The sequence below is a fragment of the Salminus brasiliensis genome, chromosome 12 (assembly GCF_030463535.1).
Source record: "Salminus brasiliensis chromosome 12, fSalBra1.hap2, whole genome shotgun sequence".
Taxonomy (NCBI): Eukaryota; Metazoa; Chordata; class Actinopteri; order Characiformes; family Bryconidae; genus Salminus; species Salminus brasiliensis.
In genome coordinates, this window is record NC_132889.1 from 35,624,987 (window position 1) to 35,647,121 (window position 22,135).

The 22,135-nt window shown below is 38.6% G+C and overlaps 2 protein-coding genes across 2 annotated transcripts; both read left to right on the forward strand.

Annotated features, from left to right (window-relative positions):
* The first annotated feature begins 5,695 nt into the window (after window positions 1-5,695).
* LOC140573598 (GTPase IMAP family member 4-like) lies at window positions 5,696-7,459 on the forward strand. The gene is made up of 2 exons (XM_072693036.1): window positions 5,696-5,714; window positions 6,435-7,459. Exons 1-2 carry the CDS (start codon window positions 5,696-5,698, stop codon window positions 7,457-7,459), a joined length of 1,044 nt encoding a protein of 347 aa, XP_072549137.1.
* A 2,547-nt stretch (window positions 7,460-10,006) lies between these two features.
* On the forward strand, window positions 10,007-20,785 carry LOC140573599 (GTPase IMAP family member 8-like). Its single transcript, XM_072693037.1, has 4 exons — window positions 10,007-10,034; window positions 11,392-12,568; window positions 18,099-18,122; window positions 19,513-20,785. The coding sequence occupies exons 2-4, from the start codon at window positions 11,440-11,442 to the stop codon at window positions 20,703-20,705; spliced, it is 2,346 nt and encodes a 781-aa protein (XP_072549138.1). The 5' UTR covers window positions 10,007-10,034; window positions 11,392-11,439; the 3' UTR covers window positions 20,706-20,785.
* Window positions 20,786-22,135: the final 1,350 nt, after the last annotated feature.

Consider the following 22,135-nt stretch of genomic DNA (forward strand, 5'->3'; position numbering starts at 1 on the left):
TAGCTGGAAGATCTGTCATATACTTATGAGACTGTCATATACAGTGGACACTGCCCAACCCTACCATTGACACTTGTCCAGAAATTTGGTCTTGTCTGTGTTTTGGCCTCCAGTCTACACGAAAGTCTCCAAGTCTTAAAAAAAGCTCTGTTCTTTCGTGTGGAGGAGGGGAAAAAAGAGCTTTATGAACGCTGACGTCACACCACATGCATGTTTCTGGCTGAATCTCAAATATCTTCTTATATATACCTCCCTATACATAGTGCGGTACATAGGCCATGAAACTACATCCTCTACACAAAGGTCTCCTTGAGGGTCTCCTTAATTTCCACACATGAATAAATGTACATGCTGTTCTAGAACAGATATACATTAAATTTATATTCAGAGTCCGTAAAGTCCCTGACTTGCATAGTACACTACGTAGGGAGCAGTGTGTAATTTGGGATTAAACCCTGTGTTCCTTTTATTTTCAGGGTGGTTTGATGTCTGTAAAGAGAGAGAGACATACAGGAGGACGTTGGTGTAATTTGCATTAGAAAAAGATTAACAGGTTAAGGTTTGCAGTTTAATTGTGTGTGTTAATGCTTTAACATCGACAGCACTAATAAAAGACTTTACAATTTAAAAAACAAAACCCAAAAACTAAAAACTGAAGCATTCATATTTTTTAAGTTTTCCTGAATGTCTTTTCTGTACCTATTAGATCGTCTTGATCCAGGCATCTCCGCACTGCTGCATTGCTAACTCTGCATTTCTAGAAGTGGCTCTTTCTGATGGTGTCCAGAGTGTGGCGCTAGACACTAACTCAACCCTGCAGTGTGATGTCACACACAGGGGGGCTGAGCCTGTATGTAGGGTTGTGTAGAGCAGTGCTGAAATCCTCAGCTTTCAGTCATACTCCCCACACCCACTGTTTGAAGAGGAGGACCGAACACAGAGCTGCAGCAGGTACTGTAATAGACTTTTTCAGGGTTTTCACTGAATTTAATGATCAGATCAACAGATCTTTCATTGCTTTTATTTGGAAGTAAAAATGACATTTATTCCAACTGTTATTACATTATTGCCTCTATTTAACTGGTTATTAGACCCAAATGTAGAGAATCAGCAGATACTTTAATTAGACAGCAATTTAATGTTTATTATAACTTGGACAAACGTTATGGTGTATGTATACATCTGTCATATACCTATACACTCAGTGGTCATTTTACAAGGAAACACTGCGCATGTAGGTGTATTTCACAGGTCCATGTGCTCCTATGTACAGCTTCTCTGACTTGTTTATTGAATACTGTACGACCATTTTAGTGCTAATATTAAGCAGAAAACTGTCCTCCAGTCAGGAGGAGTCTATGTAGGCTTCTCTGAAAGTACATAACTTTATTAATCCTAATAATTGACTTTGTGTTGTAATATTGAAATAAAAAACAGTCGATTTAATTAGAAAATGCTCTGTCCTACAGTCAACAAATTGAGTTGAACAGACACAGAATAAACATCTTACAAAATCTTTAAGCAACTTTAGCTGCACACTGTTAAAAGTTTAAGATCATTGATTAACTTGTAGATTCTTTTAAGGTGCTTTAAGGAACCCTCAATGTTTTTTGTCAAACCTTTTTGTGAAGGTTCCTCAAAGCACTATAAGAGGTTCCTCCACAGTTTCAAACTGAATTACCTACAAAAGTTCCTCAATGAGGTCATTATTTGTTTACAGTGGGCAGCTAATATTGCTTGAAGATCTTGTAAGAAGTTTATTCTGTGTCCATCCAGCTGAATTAGTTTGCTCTTTATGACTTCCTTGCAGTTCGGTCGCTCTACAGTTCTCAGTAAATTGACCTTCCCTTTTTTCTCAGACACAGAAATTCACAGCTCTAGAGTGGAGTGACTGTCTAACTGCCTGCTGTTAAGACACTCAGGAGGTCATAAGATCAAATCCCATCATGAACACCACAGCCATCTATAGGCCGGATAGCAAGGCCACCCTTGCGCCATAAGATAAGATAAGAAAGATGTCTAACCTACAAATGGGAATTAACAGTAGACAGATTGAGGGGGAGGAGCCACAGACTAAACATCTTACACAGTGTTTAATCAGTTATAGCTGCAGCTCATTTACTGGTGTTTTTGAGGCTTAACTCGGATTGTTGACCAACTGAGATGCAGAAGTAAGAAATGTGAGTTAGGAGAACTTCAGACTGAACTGAGTTGACTCTGCAATCAGTTAATTTAGCATTGTATCGTTTCTGACTTTAATATTTCTTTAATATTTATTCAGACATATTCACCAGACTTCTACACTTCTAATCTTCTAAGACTTCTAATCTTTCCTTCATCAGATTGAGAATGGAGGTGTTGAGAATAGTTCTGCTGGGGAAGATGGGTGGTGGAAAGAGTTCAGCAGCAAACACTCTCCTGGGCAGCAGACCTTTCTACACAGCAGCCAGCTCACAGGGAGTGACACAGGGTTGCTTCAAGGAAACCAGCACTGTAAATGGACACAAAATCTGTGTTGTGGACACTCCCGGGTGGACTGACCTCATTGTAATGAAGGATGAAACCATGCTGGAGATTGCCAAATGCATTGATCTCTCAGATCCTGGTCCCCATGTGTTCCTCTTGGTGCTTCCCATTGGGCGCTTCACCAAAGAAGAGATCAACACAGCCGAGCAGATCCTGGAGTTCTTTGGGGAAGATGCCAGCAAGTACACAATGGTGCTCTTCACCAGAGGAGACGATCTGGAGGAAAAGACCATCGAAGAGTACATGAAAGATGTCCAGACAGACCTGAAGAAGATCCTAGAGGTTTGTGGAGGAAGGTACCATGTGTTCAATAACAGAGACAAGAAGAATCACAAGCAAGTCTCTGATTTACTGGAGAAGATCAAACTCATGGTGAGAAGAAACGAAGGCAAACACTACACAAAAGCTATGTATCAGAAGACGGCAGAGCAAATGGAGGGAAAACGGAAAAGGCAAAAGATCATGATGGCAGTGATGGAGGAGGAATGCAGAAAACTACTGAATAATTCAAATGATGAGGACGAGATCAGAAAGAGTTCAGAGCACAAACTTGGTTCTGATACTGCAGGAAAGGTCTCAGAGAAGAGGGAAGAGGGAGAGCACAAGCCTTGCTCAGAAGACAGAGAGGGAGAAAGTCAGAAAATGGCAGTGAGGCAGAATCAGGAAATGAAGTCACATTGTAAACAAGATTCAGATCAAGGGGATGAGTGTTTAGAGGATGGTGAGCTGTCCCAAAGTTGTGCTGAAAAATCAGACAATCTGATTGAGGAGCTGGATGAGAAGTTCATTGAGAAGATGGAGAAGACAGGGTTGAAAGAAAAAGGTGAACTGGAAACTAAAATACAGCAGCAGGAAATGAATCTCGAGAAACAGAAGAAAGAGCTCGAAAATGTAAAGGCAGAACTTCAGCAGCTGAAGAGTCAAGTAGATCCTTTAGAGAAACTGAACAAGTGTGTGAGTGGAGAGGAGATTAAGAGAGTGAGGTGTAAAAAGATCAGAAAAGAGAAAAAGAAGAAGAAGAGCATTGAAATAGCGAAACACTGACGAGTTTAAAAGACAAACTGATTTGAACAAAGAGACAGATTTAAAAACATCTTTTCAAATCTTTCTTTCTCAATTGAAGAAAACATTTCCCCTCTAAATAAGAAGCAAGTCATCATTACTACATGCTATCATAAATGCAATCGTTATCAAAAGGTATGTTAGATACACACATGGACAAAATTGTTGGTACCCCTCGGTTAATGAAAGAAAAACCCACAATGGTCACAGAAATAACTTGAATCTGACAAAAGTGATAGCAAATAAAAATACTATGAAAATTAACCATAGGAAGACAGATATTGATTTTGAACCATGCTTCAACAGAATAAAAAATAAATAAACTAATGAAACAGGGCTGGACAGAAATGATGGTACCCTTTACTTAATTACTTAATTTTGTTGCACAAACCTTTTGAGGCAATCACAGCAATCAAACAATTTTTGTAACTGTCAATGACACTTCTGCACCTCTCAGCAGGTATCTTGGCCCACTCCTCATGAGAAAACTGCTCCAGTTGTCTCAGGTTTGAAGGGTTCCTATTTCAGATGGCATGTTTCAGCTCCATCCAAAGATGCTCAATAGGCTCATAGAAGGCCACTTCAGAATAGTCTAATGTTTTCCTCTTAGCCATTCTTAGGTGTTTTTAGCTGTGTTTTGGGTCATTGTCCTGTTGCAAGACCCATGACCATGAGACCAAGCTTTCTGACACTGGGCAGCACATTTCTCTCTAGAATCCCTTGATAGTCTTGAGATTCCATTGTACCCTGCACAGATTCAAGACACCCTGTGCCAGATGCAGCAAAGCAGCCCCAGAACATAACAGAACCTCCTCCATGTTTCACAGTAGGGGCAGTGTTCTTTTCTTCATATGCTTCATTTTTCTATCTGTGAACATAGAGCTGATGTGCCTTGGCAAAAAGTTCCATGTTGAGTGTGGTACACAGCATGTCACCAATCAACACAGTGATTACCTGTAGCCCTATATATGGGCCCACTGAGATTATTTTCAAGGGTACCATAATTTTTATCCAGGCCTATTTAATGGGTTTATTTTTTTTTATAATTCTGTTGAAGCATGGTTCAAAATCAATGTTGGATTTTCATTGGTTAATTTTCATAGAATTTTTATTTATTATATAATAATAATAATAATAATTATTATTATTATTATTATTATTATTATCATCATCATCATTATTATTATTATTATTATTATTATTATTATTATTATTATTATATTGTCAGATTTAAGTTATTTATGTGACCATTGTGGGTTGTTCTTTCATTAACCGAGGGGTACCAACAATTTTGCCAATGTGTGTATATCCACTATCTGATGTAGTTAAACCTCAATTCTGGAGGTTCTTCAATTTGAAACTTTGGAGTAACTTATTTAACCGATTTCTTTTAAAACTTTGAACCTTCTTGAAGATTCCTGAAAGTATCCTAAAAGGTTTCTCCACAGGTTTAAATTGAAGAACCTCCAAAATGTTCCTCAAGGACTTGTACTTGTACTGTTTACAGTGTAGAATGTTTTCTTTCTATAATAAACATTGTTTTTGTCTTTGTCTGTTGATTCTTGTACTGTGAAAGATGACATGTCTTTAAGACTCATATCAAAATAAATAAAAAATAACCAAATCAGACTGAATCATTTACTGAATCAAATTCAAACCATGCCTGTGAATTTGGGAGGGACACCCCCCCCCACCCCAGTATTCAAATATGTTCAAAATTCCCCCTTCTTCAAATATATTAATGTAAAAAAAATAATATTAATAATAATAATAGAAACAATAATAATAACAATAAATACTAAAAGTAAATAGTAAAAGATGCATTCCACAAGTCGGCCTCTTCCAAGTCAGTGACCAAAACAACAGCCCTGTTTAAGTGACTGTTCCTGTAAAAGACGATGAGCCTCTGCTCACCCCATCCCCTATTCCACAGGACATGGTGATGCAGGAATTTTCACATTTAAAAGAGGAAATGGAAGGAGACGGTAACACACAATGATGGGTTTAAAGAAAGTCATTAAAAGGGGGCGTGAACCATGGGCATGGACATAGCTCTGCCCCTCTGAGCTGGAACTGAAACACGCACTTATTAAACTTTAGAGGCACCATGGCTCAGACACAGAAAGGTACGTGTCATTAAATTTCTAAATCAATATTTACTCATCTTTTTTATTTATTTAAAAGACTACATTACAGTTATTAATTACAGTCCGGGTATTAATGCATTAATTATTAAATTGTATAATATTATGCTGGTAAACATATTTGATGATACAAAAGCAGATACAGCAGTTCTAAAGCATTGATAATGAGTCGAGTGAATTCATGATATTAATATATGTTTGAGAATTTTATTTATTTAAATTCAAACTAAACTCAAAAATCTTGCCACACAAAATAAATGGTATGTAGTGATGAAGCCTTGTAAACAACTCTAAACAAAACCTGTTTTAATTTAATTTACAGTATGAAATGTTGCCCCATGTATCTAAAACTAATGATCAGAGTGAAGCAACAAAAAAACAAAGAGACTCACAAGTATTTCCTTGTTCACTCCATATACAACTGTGTGAATCACAGTGGGTGGAGCTGGACAAATAAACAATATAGAAATATACTTTATATATTTACTGTCTATATTTACATAAATACAGCTTTTGTCTAATCCTCTCAAACTTCCATGTTTAAAGATCTGAGGATTTGCACAGGGTCAAACTCAGATTAGCAATAAATGAAGTTGTGTTTTATTTATTTTATTTATGAAGAAATTAAAAAAATATTGCCTTTTAAATCTTCCTCAGGACAGCAGCTATGAGACGTGAGAATAGTCCTGGTTGGAAAAACAGGGGTGGGAAAGAGCGCCACAGGAAACACCATTCTCGGAAAAGATGCCTTCCGCAAGTCAGCCTTTTCCAAGTCAGAGACCAAAGTCTGCAAGAAAGTCTCTAATGTTGTTGATGGGAGGAATGTAGAGGTGGTGGACACTCCTGGATGGTGCGACACAGAACTGCCTGAAGCAGAAATAGTCCAGGAAACTGTCCAGTGCATTGACATGACCTCTCCAGGGCCCCATGTGTTCCTGCTGGTCTTGCAGATCGGCCGGTTCACAAAGGAAGAGAAGAAAACCGTACAGAAGATTCAGGAGGTGTTTGGGGAAGGAGCGTCCAAATACATGATGGTCCTCTTCACGAGAGGAGATGATCTCGAGGATGGGACCATCGATGACTACCTGGAAAACGCTGTGGAGGATCTGAAGAACATTGTCTTTAATTCATGTGAGGGCCGTTTCCACGTGTTCAACAATAAAGTGCAGAGCCAAGTGTCCGAACTCCTTCAGAAGATCCAAGATATGGTCCAACAGAACGGAGGTGGATGCTTTACTAACGTAACGTACCAGCTGTTGGAGAACTACAAGAGAAGAAAGGCTGAAATGCAGAAGAAGATCCAATCAGTTGAGAAGGAGGTAGAGCTGAAAATGGAGGAATTGCTTCAGAAACAGCAGCTCATGGATGAAGAACGAGAGCAACTACGTGCAGACCTGCAGAAGAATATGATGCAAACTCAGCTTAAAAGAGTTATGACTGGGGCTTTAGTAGAAATGCTGGAGCGAATGGCAATTGCTCAGCACCAGAGAGCAGATGAGGTTAACCGTGTAGCTGAGCAGCAGAGAAGAGAAATACATCAACGGAAAATGGAGGAGGAGAGGCAGATGCTGGAAATGGAAAGAGCTCGAATGGGCAGACAGCACCAAGAAGAAATGCATTGGTTAGAGTGCAAAATTCAACATATGGAGGAAGAGAGGAAAGATTTCCTGAATAATTATGTTAAGAAAAAGTGTGTAGTGTCTCATAAATACTCCCAGATTATGTGATCCTATTAACTGAAAATCTGGAGAATTAAGAAAGAGGGACCCACTTACCCAGAGGTTTTAGATTACAATGGATTTGATAGATTTGTGCTTTATGATCAGCTGCTGGGAATGGTTTTGCTTTCTCTGGAAAACAGTATTTTATGTATGTATAAAGCACTTATGTGCTTCTCATTAAGTACTATTTTTTACTCAAGATGACCGATGTTAGGTACTGAATGATTGGACAGTCTTCATGCACACGTTGGTTTAATCATTACGTACGCTCGTGAAAATGAACGGCTGAAGAAAACGAGTCTCTTATTTATATGTGTTTAGAGCAGAAGTCGATATTTGTAGTATCCGATGATCCGATGCTTGCTATAAAGCAAATGCCCTGTTGAAAAAAACGTAGAGTCAAGTGTGCTGAACTTCATCATGGTCCAGCGCCATGAAGTGTACTTGAGGCTGCACTAATGAGCAATGCACGTAACCACCTCTGGACGAGACACCATCACAAATTGGGCCTTCTTTTTGTCCCACCGCTGCACTTCATCCATTCTGCCAACACCAATGAAGTTGGAGGCCATGAGAACTGGTCTGTTGTCCATGTACCATTTGACCAGTGACACCTTATCATCACAGTCTGCTTCGAGGCTTTTTGGACATCGCTTTTGCAGACTGTATAGGAGGCCTGGCAAAGCGAGAATATGTGAGAGTTGTGAAATAGCTGACAATAGACAACTTGTGGTTGGCCTCAGTGATTCGCTGGCTAAAATGCTACACCACTCCAGCCCTAAGTCCCAGCTGCTTCCTGTACTTTTGTGTTAGCTCCATTGTAGTGCCTTGGAGCAGCAGGACGTCGCAGGTCATGCCACTTTTACCACACAGAAGTATATTTCCATTTTCAGTTTTGTGAAATGTTTCTCCTGTAGTAGAAGCTCCAAGCATCTACTGCGTCTGGCATTATAGAGGGGACCTACCATCATTGTTCTCAGCTGGCTTCTCCAAATTGTTGACCGAATGCAAATATCACCAGAGCTGGAAGAAACTGTAATATAAAAATGAATGTAAATACCAATGTCCATCAGGATCCGATCAGTAACCAGCATTACTGACATCATTCAACTACAGGATATTTATTGGTTTAGAGCCAGAAATATTCTGCTGTGGACTAAGCTGCTCCAATATGCCATCCTGTGCAGTCTTCCACCTGTTCACGATCACAGGATCTGAAAAACAGAGGATAAGAACAGGGGCAGTGGTGGCTCAGCGGTCAGAGCTCTGGGCTATTGATGACAGGGTTGTGGGTTCAATACCTGGGCTTGGCAAGCTGCCACTGTTGAGTCCTTGAGCAAGGCCCTTCACCCTCTCTGCTCCCCGGGTGCTGGATTTGGCATCCCACCCCTCTGTGTGTGCTCACTGCCCCTAGTTCACAATGGGAGAAGAATGGCAAACTAAGGCAAGGCTTTTCTTTCTCTATTGAGAACATACTTCTGTATAGTTTAAGGCATAATTACTATTAATTTCCTTAATTTAACAAAATATTAAATGTGACAAGTGCCAAAGGTTTACATTAAATGTGCTATACTTTTTTACAGTACAGAAAATGAATAGCAATTAAAAGTATGGTAAAATATTTGTTCACTTTCACCTAGAAAATCAACAAAATAGTACTTTAACCACGTACAACTTTAAATTTTAAATAAACTCTGTCCCAGAATGGAGAGCGTGATGAGAATATTATAACCAGTGGTGTTAATCTATTTAAAAGAGTAATAATAACAATATTCAGTGATTAATTCATGATTAATCACATGTTAATCTATTTAAAAGAGTAATAATAACAATATTCAGTAATTAATTCATGATTAATCACATGTTAAAATTCTAGCGTCCTTGAATTTTTAGGCTGGAGAAATAAAAAAAAGTAATAAATGCTCCTAATAAACTGTCAAAAGAAATTTTTCTTCTTATAATCTCTCAGTGTAGTTTAGAGAACTTTAGCCTCGAACATGACAGCTGTAATAGTTAAGATCTAAGATCTAGAAATCTAGAAAGATAGATAGCCACTTTATTTATTCCAAAAGATAATTTAGCTACATTTAGCATAAATAAAGCAGCAACTCTGTGTTTACATTGCTTAGTTAAAGCACTAATACGCCACCAGGCTCTGTAAAGAAAGAGACCTACAAGAGGAAGTAAGGGCCAAACTTGGTAAAATTATTCATTTTGCGTTAAAAAATAGACTAACATGTTAAAGTTTGCAGAATAATTGTATGCATTAACGTGTTATTATTTTTAAGTTTTCCTGAATGAATTTCCTGAATCTTTCCTGTACCTATTAGATAATCTTGATTCAGGCCTCTCCGCACTGCTGCATTGCTAACTATGCATTTCTAGAAGAGCCTCTTTCTGATGGTGTCCAGAGTGTGGTGCTAGACACTAACTCAACCCTGCAGTGTGATGTCACACACAGGGGGGCTGAGCCTGTATGTAGGGTTGTGTAGAGCAGTGCTGAAATCCTCAGCTTTCAGTCATACACCCCACACTCCTGCTCACACTTTGAAGAGGAGGACTGAACACAGAGCTGCAGCAGGTACTGTAATAGACTTTGGGTTTTAACAGAATTCAAATATCTAGAACATATTTTTCACAGTTTTTATTTTAATGATTTACCTTAATTCCAACTTTTTTTTACCCTTTAATAAAATATTGCCTCTATTTAACTTGTCATTAGACCCAAATGGAGAGAACTTTAGACTACTTTTAGACTTTGGACTTTAACTAGGAAAAGTAAAAATATGACATTTCACTGTTTATGAGACTGTCATTAAATTTAATCTTTATTGGAGAGTTTTTTAAAGAGGTAAACATCTGCCCTATACTTATACACTCATTTTACCAGGAAACACTGAGCATATAGGTGTATTTTACAAGTCCATGTGTTCCTGCCACAGCTTCTCTGACTTTTGCTTATTGAATACTGTAGAATTTGACCACTGGACATCTGGACGCTAACTGTTTTTGCTTGCTCAGCTCTTCTTAATCCACAAACACAACAAACACAACCATTTCAGTGTCAATATTAAGCAGAGAACTGTCCATCACTAAAATAATAACTGGTCAGTGGTGGTCCTATTGAGGGATGGGGTAAAAATGGCTAATGTGTACATTTAACATATATAAAGCAGCAACTCTGTGTTACATCGTTAAGTTTGCGTTAAGAAAAGACATGTTAAAGTTAATTGAATCCATTAACGTGTTAAAATTGACAGCACTAATTAAAAATTTTTTTAAATGCAACTAAAGACTGAAGTATGTATTTAAAATAATAACACCTCTAAAATAATAACTGGTCAGTGGTGGTCGTATTGATAAAAGGGGTGAAGAATGGTTAACAAACAGACAGTCATGTGTAGGCTGAGAATACATGGCCTTGTTAATCCTAATATTTAAATTGATTTTGTGTTTTAATATTTACATAAAAAGCAGTCAGTTTCATAAGGCAATGCTCTGTCCTGGTAACTGGTTGTATGTATAAATTGCTGTATGAAGCCTGATACCTACATTATAAAGAGGTCAACGTAAAATGATAGAAAGTGAGTAAGTGAGCTGCACTGTTAAACGTATAAGATCCTTGAGGAACATTTGGAGGTTCTTCCTGTGAAGAACACTGTGAAGGAACCTCTTAATGTGCTTTAAGGAACATTTAAGGTACCGCTTTATTCAAAAAATATTTTCTTGAAGTTTCCTCAAAGCACTTTAAGAGGTTCCTCCACAGTTTCAAACTGAAGAACCTCCAAAAGTTCCTCAAAAGATCTTATATTTTTAACATTAACCAAACTGAGATGTGAGTTAGGAGAACCTCAGACTGAACTGAGTTAACTCTGTAATCAGTTACTTTAGCATTGTATCGTTTCTGACTTTAATATTTCTGCCTCTTATTCATTCAGACATATTCACCAGACTTCTACACTTATCTTTCCTTCATCAGACTGAAAATGGAGGTGTTGAGAATAGTTCTGCTGGGTAAGAAAGGTGTGGGAAAGAGTTCAGCAGGAAACACTCTCCTGGGCAGCAGACCTTTCTACACAGCAGCCAGCTCACAGGGAGTGACCCAAGCTTGCTCCATGATGTTCGGCACTGTAGACGGACATAAAATCTATGTTGTGGACACTCCCGGGTGGACTGACCTCAGTCAGACTGAGGATGAAACCATGCTGGAGTTTCCAGGCAAATGCATTGATCTCTCAGATCCTGGTCCCCATGTGTTCCTCTTGGTGCTTCCCATCGGACGCTTCACCAGAGAAGAGATTGAAACAGCAGAGCAGATCCTGGAGGTCTTTGGGCAAGAAGCCGGCAAGTACGCAATGGTGCTGTTCACCAGAGGAGACGATCTGGAGGAAAAGACCATTGAGGAGTACATGAAAGATGTCCAGACAGACCTGAAGAAGATCTTAGAGGTTTGTGGAGGAAGGTACCATGTGTTCAATAACAGAGAGAAGGAGAATCACGAGCAAGTCTCTGATTTACTGGAGAAGATCAAACTCATGGTGAGAAGAAATGAAGGCAAACACTACACAAAAGCTATGTATCAGAAGACGGCAGAGCAAATGGAGGGAAAACGGAAAAGGCAAAAGATCATGATGGCAGTGATGGAGGAGGAATGCAGAAAACTACTGAATAATTCAGAGGTGGGATCAAATGATGAGGCTGATATAGAAGGACGAGTCAAATCTTGCTCACCAGAGGGAAAGAGAGAAAGTGAGAGAACGGCAGTGAAGCAGAATCAGGACAGTAATTTGCGATGTCAACAAGAACCCCAACAAATTGATGAGTGTTTAAAGGATGGAGAGCAGTTCTCCAGCTATCACAGCAAGGAGTTGCGTGAGATGGATCTGAAGTATCAAGGCAGAGAGGCAGAGATGCAAAGATCCATTAAGAGGATGGAGGCGAATTGGGTGAAAGAAAAAGATGAACTGAAGGAAGAAATGCAGCAGCTGAAAACTGGGCTAAAAGAACTGAGAGCTGAACTTGAACAGGTAAAGAAGGAGCTTCAGCAGAAGCAGGTTAATGAGGGTCAAAAGGAACAAGAGCTGAAGAGAAAAGACAGAGGTTGTTCAGCATTTTAAAAGAATCTCAGCCTTCGAGATATCAAAAACAAGTTAATGCTAGACCACTGAGACCAATGCAGTGGTCTAGCATTGCGTGACCCCACACCGCCCTGATGGCCGCTCAGTCTAACAAGTCCAGGTGAACGGCATAAAAGGGCCTGCTCAGTCACACATGGGAGGGTGATCAAGGAGAGCACACTGACTGAGCTGCCAGAGACTAGGAGTAACTCGGTCCTGCAGATTTCTACTGTACAACATCCGGAGAATTCGACCCTTCCTCTCCAGAGAGTCGCCCAGGTGCTCGTTCAGTCTCTCGTCATTTCAAGACTTGATTACCTGCAACTCTCTTCTGGCTGGTCTCCCTCTGCGCACCATCAGGCCCCTGCAACTCATCCAGAATGCAGCGGCACGGGTCGTCTTCAATGTTCCTAAATTCAGTCATGTCACTCCACTGCTGCGTTCTCTCTTCACTGGCTTCCTGTAGCTGCTTCTCACATCAGATTCAGAAACCTGATGCTGGCCTACAGAACCAAGACTGGACCAGCCAGAACCTCCGTACTTAATGGCAATGGCCAAAAGCCGATCCACACCAAGAGCTCTTCCAGCTTCAAGTACGGCTCGGCTCGACCCGCCATCCCTCAAAATCCACGGAAGATGAGCGTCCAGGCTTTTTTCTGTCCTGGCACCGAGGTGGTGGAACGAACCCAGACTGAAGACCCTCCTCTTTAGAGAGTACTTGGGCGAATAGCAGAGTGGTCACCCTATTGACTTGTGTTTAGTAGAGTCTTAACTTGGAGGTATCTTGAATTATTAGTCTATTCAAACTAGCTGAGGTTTTTCTTGGGCAAATAGCAAAGCACTTTTGCTAAATGCCTTAAATGTAAATGTAAATGTAGACTGTACACGTCTGTTTGGGTTTGAGTTTTGTGGAGGGGGAGTTAAAATAAAGGTTGGTGAGTCACTTGAGCCCTGTGTTTGTGTTGTCTCTGAGCCTCGCTACCTACCAGGTCACGGTGGCCATGCCCCAATCCACAGGGGCTCACCACAATACCAAAATTCATTACTGTTTATGATTGTAAATCTTGCTACTGTCCAATGAGAAACATGAATCTCAATATGTGGCCTTTTGTACTTTTCTGAGGTATTCCACCTTCCCAGATTATGTTATAAAGATCTCCAAAGTGTCCAGAAATGATCTGACAGCCCAACCTTTTAACCGGCCATAAAATCATGTTACTCAACCCAAACATCTACTTCATCTACATCAGCACCTGTTTTTTCTGAATCGAATAAGAAAGATTAATCCTAGAGCAGCACACTGGACACTCCCTTAAAATGTAAGAGTGGTTAAAGACTACCTTTTAAAAACAGATATGTACAAAATACTATCCAACAGATGATAGGTACATATTACAACATCCTTTACATTTACTTCATTCACTGCTGAACATCTCTAAGTGAAACTGAATGGGATGGAACACACACATATGTGTGTGTGTATGTATATGTGTATGTATGTATATACATACATACATACACATATATACATATTTATACACACACACACATATATATATATATATATATATATATATATATATATATATATATATTTATTTATTTATTTATATATATATTTATTTATTATTTAAATGCAATGGTGTTTAAAAACAATAATTACACATATATTAATTACATCTGAAACGCTTAGTGGGGCATGAGGATTAGTGAATGGGGCTTTGTCCTTTTAAAATGCCTCCTGCCACTGGGCCTGAGCTGAAGATTGAAAGATCGTGAGAGTCGTGAAATAATGATCTTGCAAGACCAACATGTTGTTTGGAACACTTGGGTTTCCTGCTTGTCTGCGGTATTGCTAAGATGCAAGACACATTGATTGATGGCAGTTCAAAAGTTCAAAAAGTAAAAGTAGTTTGATGTTTTAACTTAAAAACTTCATTTTAATGAAATTCAAATTCTAGGTTATCAGAAATTAAGACGTGTGTTTATCTGATGGCCATTTAATTAACAAATTGGATCTAGGGTTACTTTTTCAAATTAAAACAACAGATTGTTGACTGTGTTCATTTGTTTTCTGCTGCACTTAAGTGGGGCACTGCAATTCAGCTCTGATTCTGTGGTCGGTTGGACAACCTTGCAAACTGAGGAGCAAGATGAAAGCATCATGCTTTTGATGGCCTGACTAAGGGTGATGTTGTGTTCACTGTAGCACTGTAGAGATCTGATGCTAGTTACTGACATATCCAACAAATCAAACCATAAATCATCACAGAAATCAGAAAACAGAATCATAATAATCAATCATAATAATCTAAATAATCTAAATAAATAATCTAAAATACTCTAAAAATCTAAAAATAAATAATAATCTAAATAATCTAAACAATCTAAATAATCTAAATAAAACATTTTTTGAAGGGCTGTTTGGGGTGTGTGCTAGACACTGCAGAATTATGTGCATTACTAACTGATACATGGGTTCTTACTTAACATAGTGAAACCCTATATTAACCCTATATTACCCTATATAAACTGAGGCAGACCCAGAGCTGCCGAGAAGTAACAAGTTGAGTCCAAGTTCCGACCACTTCATTCTCATAGTTCACCCTTTCAGCAGTGAGCTAAAATTGCAAATGAATCCACAATAAAACTTTGCGAAGCCTAAAAATCATTGTCTTTGATTGAAGAAAGGACAGGCCACTGCGTCCACCTTTTAAAAGATCGTGAGAGTCGTGAAATAATGATCTTGCAAGACCAACATGTTGTTTGGAACACTTGGGTTTCCTGCTTGTCTGCGGTATTGCTAAGATGCAAAACACATTGATTGATGGCAGTTCAAAAGTTCAAAAAGTAAAGGTAGTTTGATGTTTTAACTTAAAAACTTGTTATTGAAATTCTAATTCTAGGTTATCAGGACTTAAGATGTGTGTTTATCTGATGGCCATTTAACTAACAAATTGGATCTAGGGTTACTTTTTCAAATTAGAACAACAGACCTTTGTTGACTGTGTTCATTTGTTTTCTGCTGCACTTAAGTGGGGCACTGCAATTCAGCTCTGATTCTGTGGTCGGTTGGACAACCTTGTAACATGAAAAGCATCATGCTTTTGATGGCCTGACTAAGGGTGATGTTGTGTTCACTGTAGCACTGGAGAGATCTGATGCTAATTACTCACATATCCAACAAGTCAGACCATGAATCATCACAGAAATCATAAAAAAAACATAATAATTAAATTATAATAATCTAAGAGCTGTGTGCTAGACACTGCAGAATTATGTGCATCACTAACTGATACATGGGTTCTTACTTAACATAGTAAAACCCTATATTAACCCTATATTACCCTATATAAACCGAGGCAGACCCAGAGCTGCCGAGAAGTAATAAGTTGAGTCCAAGTTCCGACCACTTCATTCTCATAGTTCCCCTTTCAGCAGTGAGCTAAAATTGCAAATGAATCCACAATACAAATTTGCAAAGCCTAAAAATCATTGTCTTTGATTGAAGAAAGGACAGGCCACTGCGTCCACCTTTTAAAAGATTGTGAGAGCCGTGAAATAATGATCTTGCAAGACCAACATGTTGTTTGGAACACTTGGGTTTCCTGCTTGTCTGCGGTATTGCTAAGATACAAGACAATGCAGACAAGCAAGACACATTGATCGATGGCAGTTCAGCAAAAGTAAAAGTAGTTTGATAGTTTAACTTAAGTTTTACATTAAATTCTATGTTATCAAAATTAAGAGTTGTGTTTATTTGATTATCTGGGGAGTAATAAATTAAATCCAAGTTCAGACCAGGTAAGCGGCGTCACAATTAAGCTAAAATTACGATAAAAAATCTACGATAAAAATTTGCAAAGCCTAAAAATCGTTGTCTTTGATTAAAGAACGGACAGGCCACTGGACCACTGGGTCCACCTTTTGGTCATCCATGGGAAGCCCCTGACAACTAATGATGTACCCCAGAAATGAACCTCACTGTAAATGGAGTTCACATTACTCTCTTTTTACAAACAGATTGTTCTCTAGTAGACGTCGCAATACAGACCAGACATGACCTACGTCAGTGTCAAAGGTAGCGAGTAAACTAGAAACTAACGTGTCACACAGTCATCTAAATAACCTTCAGCAAATTTACCCAACATGTCTCTGAGAACTTCGTTTATATAAGCCCGGAAAACAGAAGACGCAATTGAGAGCCCCAAAGGCATTACCAGATACTCGTAGTGACCGCTAGGGTTCACAAATGTGGTCTTCCATTCATCACCTGCTTTTACTCGTATTTAATTACATGCCCTACGAAAATCAAGCTTTTAGAAAGATCAAGCTCCTTTGAGCTGTTCCAAGGTGATTGGCCATAGGGGGAGAGGATACAGATAAGGCAAACAAAAGAGGCAATCATTTGAATACCAAAGGACCGTCATGGTCTGGGAGAATTGGTGCACTTGATTTGTACTTTTTTAATAATTATTATTATTATTATTAATAATAATAATAATAATAATAATAATAATAATAATAATAATAAAGTGAATCTCATTAGTTATTGACAAATTATTATAGGTGGCAAGTCATAAATGGACTATGACCAGGATGGTTTGTTCCACAGTTTAAAAGCATGCAAGTTTTGATTTGCTAAGATTTAGATTTCAGTAGAACTGGTGTTTAAATGCTGAGGTAAACGGTTTTCAGTATCTCAGACTGTTTGTGTGTTTGTGGTATTGCCATCCTGTGAAGCAGGAAGGTTAGCTGTAGCTTTGGTTTTATTTGAAAACAATAAGGGAAGCTGTTTTAGCATGTAAATATGCATGATGTTCAAAGAAGTTCAATTAGGTTCTTCACTGAGTACTAAGCTAATTAAAGGTAGTACTTCAAACAAATGCAAGTAAAACGTTTTAGGCATCTTTTCACCTTTTTAAAAAATAATGTTCTTGTAAAGCTAAAATGTCAATGTGAAACTTGTTTTTGTCTGTGGTGTTGCATCTTTGCAATACCACAGATCAGCAGGAACCTTAAGCTGACTGGTGGGAGGGATATGAGAGATCTTGCTGAGCACTGAATTAACTACTACAAGTAGTTTTGGATGTTTTAACTTAAAACAATAAATAAAAGTTTGATTTTATTGACATTCAAATAATAATGTTAACATATGTTAATATTCTACATTTATTATATTAATGAAATAATATTATATCTATTGTATAATTATAATTAATTATATTAATTAAACACTTTTATATTAAAATAATTTTTATATAAATTATCTATATTATCTATATTATTATCTATATTATAAAATTATATATATATATATATATATATATATATATATATATATATATATATATATATATATATAAATAATGTTTTTTTCTTACACAAATAATAATGTATTTATTAACCCATCATGGTCACATGCCTTAAAGCAGAGAAAAACATTAAAAGGGGCGTGAACAATGAGCATGGACATAGCTCTGCCTCTCTGAGCTGGAACTGGAACTCGCACATATCAAACTTTTGAGGCACCATGGCTCAGACACAGAGAGGTACGTGTCATTAAACCTCTAAATAAATATTAACTCAGCTTTTTAATTTAAAAGAACTTTAGAGTGTTTGCTGACATCTTCATTGTTATGAATTACAATTATGTACAGATACATTTATAATATATATAAAGATACATAGACATTAATTAAATCATTTACTTATATAATATAATGCTGGCTAACATAATTTAGAATAGAGGATTAATAGGATTAATATATATGTATATATAATGTATATGTATATAGAATTTTATGGATTGAAAAATTCTAATTAAACTCAAAAATCTTGCTGGACTTGAAGGACAATGAAGCTTTGAAAACAACGATAAACAAAACCTGATAGTAAGAGATTCTTTTTTAATATCATCATTTTTACAGTATTAAAATTTTGCCCCATGTTTTCAAAACGATTGCTCATGCAGATTGTAGCAAAACCCACATGTATTTCCTGATGCACTCTTTGTGCAACCACCTGAATTATAGTGAGTGAAGTTGGACGAATAGACAGTATAGAAATGCTGACAGTGCCCTAATTTGTGCCGCCTTATTTGTTGTCTATATTTACATGAAAATCAGTCAAATTCTGCTAAAAAATTTATTTTGCATCTGATAATACAAGTCAGTAACTGATGCTGATAAATTAAGTTGTTAGTTTTGTGTCAATGTCGCCATACAGTGCAAATTAGATTTATTACCAAAATGACCAAACTTCCAGCTGTTTGCAACAAATCAATCAATCAAGAGCAATTTAAATATCTGAACACAACTAACAGAACAAGTGCTTTCTCCACAGTCAACACAAATATCTCTTTTAATGACGACTGCAGTTTTAGCAAAAACACCAGCAAAAACTCTGCAGTAGAGGTTGAGATCCAGAGCCCCTATAACGTTCCACTGCTGCTGTGGAAATCTTAGGAGAAAGTATCATACCTTTATGTGAGGAAGCTGAAGCTTGGGCATCATTGGACCTTCCAACAGGACAATGATCCAAAGCATACCTCAAGAGTCCACCAAGGCTTGGTTTCAGAAGAAGTCCTGGAAGATTATGGAGTGTCCGTCACTGTCGCCTAAAGCCTATAAAAGAATCTTTGGTAGGATTTGAAGATCTCAAGAATCAGTGAAATGGAGGCCACTGCCCGTCAAGAATGGCAGAACAGCAGAAGGGGCTCTACTAAGGACTAAAGATGCTTGTCATAACGGGGTTGAATAATTCTGAAACTGCACTTGTCATTTAAAGTGGTTTTGTCTGAAATGAAGCCAATCAACCTATTTTGCAATTGGGGTTAATTCATTCAGATTGCAACTGTATCTGACATTTTTACAGCTATCCTAAATAAATATTATTTATTCATTGAGTAAATAAAATATACTTTTATCAAATCTTCCTCAGGACAGCAGCTACGAGACGTGAGAATAGTCCTGGTTGGAAAAACAGGGGTTGGAAAGAGCGCCACAGGAAACACCATTCTCGGAAAAGATGCGTTTTACAAGTCGGCCTCTTCCAAGTCAGTGACCAAAGTCTGCAAGAAAATCTCTAATGTTGTTGATGGGAGGAATGTAGAGGTGGTGGACACTCCTGGATGGTGCGACACAGAACTGCCTGAAGCAGAAATTGTCCAGGAAACTGTCCAGTGCATTGACATGTCCTCTCCAGGGCCCCATGTGTTCCTGCTGGTCTTGCAGATCGGCCGGTTCACAGAGGAAGAGAAGAAAACCGTACAGAAGATTCAGGAGGTGTTTGGGGAAGGAGTGTCCAAATACATGATGGTTCTCTTCACGAGAGGAGATGACCTCGAGGATAGGACCATCGATGACTACCTTAAAAACGCTGCAGATGATCTGAAGAACATTGTCTTTAAATCATGTGAGGGCCGTTTCCACGTGTTCAACAATAAAGTGAAGAGCCGCCGCCAAGCGTCCGAACTCCTTCAGAAGATCCAAGATATGGTCCAACAGAACGGAGGTGGATGCTTTACCAACGCAACGTACCAGCTGTTGGAGAACTACAAGAGAAAAGAGGCTGAAATGCAGAAGAAGATCCAAGTTCTTCAGAAGAAAGTGGAGGAAGAGTTCCAGGGGCAAGACCAAGAATATCCAAGGTTTACATTGGCACAACTGCGGGAGAAAAAAAAATATAGAAATCCTCTAAAAGCGAATGAGCAAGATGAGGATTCACTGGTGCGAATGCTGCCAAAAGTTGTTATTGACTCCGAAGTACAGGAGAACCAGCAAAGAGCAGCCACCGAAGCTGACAGAGTAGCCATGGAGCGGGAGAGAAAAGAACGGGAATATGCAGCTCATGAGAGAAGGATGCAAATAATGGAAAGCGAACAGAGAGCAGAGCAGCTAAGGCATCGGATGCGTATGGAGGAAGAGGCTCTAAAATGGAAAATGGCAGAGTCCCAGCATGCATGTAGAATGCAAGAGGAGAGACAGAAGACTGAAAATGAGAAGATTCAAATTTTCAAAGACCACCAAGCAGAAAAGTCTCATTTTGAGCGCGAGATACAAAAATTAAAAGCTGAGAAGGAAGACTTTTTAAGGTTGTCTATCAAGAGCAAGCCCAAATGTTCAATTTCATGAACACTCCTAACACTGGGCATAAATGCCACTTGTTTCTTCTGCATAATTTTTTTTATAAACTCATTGTTATTTTAACTTTCCCTGATTTTTCTCCCACTATTTGAAAAGCCTTTCGACTGCTTGTGGTAAATGCTTTGTTTTTGGAAGATGGTTGTCTGTCTCCTGTGATGCAGTTTGCGTTTAATGTAATAAAGTAAGACTTCATTTGTGTCTCTCTGTCTATCAAAAATCTCTGTCTCTAATAATTTAATAAAACTCATTTTTGAATTTGACAATGTCTCATAAACCCAACATGGTTATATGGTTAACAGACCAACTAACATCATAAATATAAGGATGCGTTCTCTCTTCACTTCACTCTTCCTGTAGCTGCTGCCTGCATCAGATTCAAAACCCTGACACTGGTCTACAAAGCCAAGAACAGACCAGCCCCTCCGTACTTGATGGCAATGGTCAAAAGCCGATTCGCACCAAGAGCCCTTCGAGCTTCAAGTACGGCTCGGCTCGACCCGCCATCCCTCAAAATCTGCGGAAGACAAGCGTCCAGGCTTTTTTCTGTCCTGCACCGAAGTGGTGGAACGAGCTTCCCCTGGATGTCCGAACAGCAGAGTCGCTCGCTGTCTTCAAACCCAGACTTTAGAGAGTACTTGGGCGAATAGCAGAGTACTATGGTCTCCATATTGACTTGTGCTTAGTAGTGTCTAAAGCTTAGAGGATCTTTGAATTATTAGTCTATTCTAACTAGCTGAGGTTTTTCTTGAGTAAATAGTGAAGTACTTTGTAAGTCACTCTGGAGAAGAGCGTCTGCTAAATGCCCTAAATGTAAAATGTAAATGTAAATAAACGCTAGTGACCCAGATCTATTGGCAGCCATACTTGCCCATGCGATAACAGTGCCTCCACCATGTTTTACAGATGACTTGACATGCTTCAGATTGTGACATGCTCCATTTTGAAAAGGGCCAGCATTTTGAAGAGGACAGCAGCAGCAACATGGGCTCTGAGTGGGTTTGTCGATACTTTGTTACTAATACCCACTTCGGCATCCCAAATGGGCTCCATTGCTCAAGCCCACTTAAGCTCACCAAGAGGGGCCCATGCTTAACTCTTCCTGGTCCCATCTGTTACCCTTGTGGGCATTCAAACATGGGGCAACACATAGAAATCAAGGACAGAACTTTCTGGTACTCGGTTAGACAACCAATACAGGCCACAGCTCAATGCTAAAGGGCTTTATACCCCTCTAGCTCACGCCTGGCATGTCAGCAATGAGTGTAACTTAAAGTAGCCGAACCCATTCATTAGAAGAGGTGTCCACAAACTTTTAGACATATAGTGTATAGAAGTCTATTGTATGCACCCACCTGACCACATGAGCAGCCCGGTGTAACATATGGGTCAAAGAGACTTTATTAGGGCTATAGTAAGAC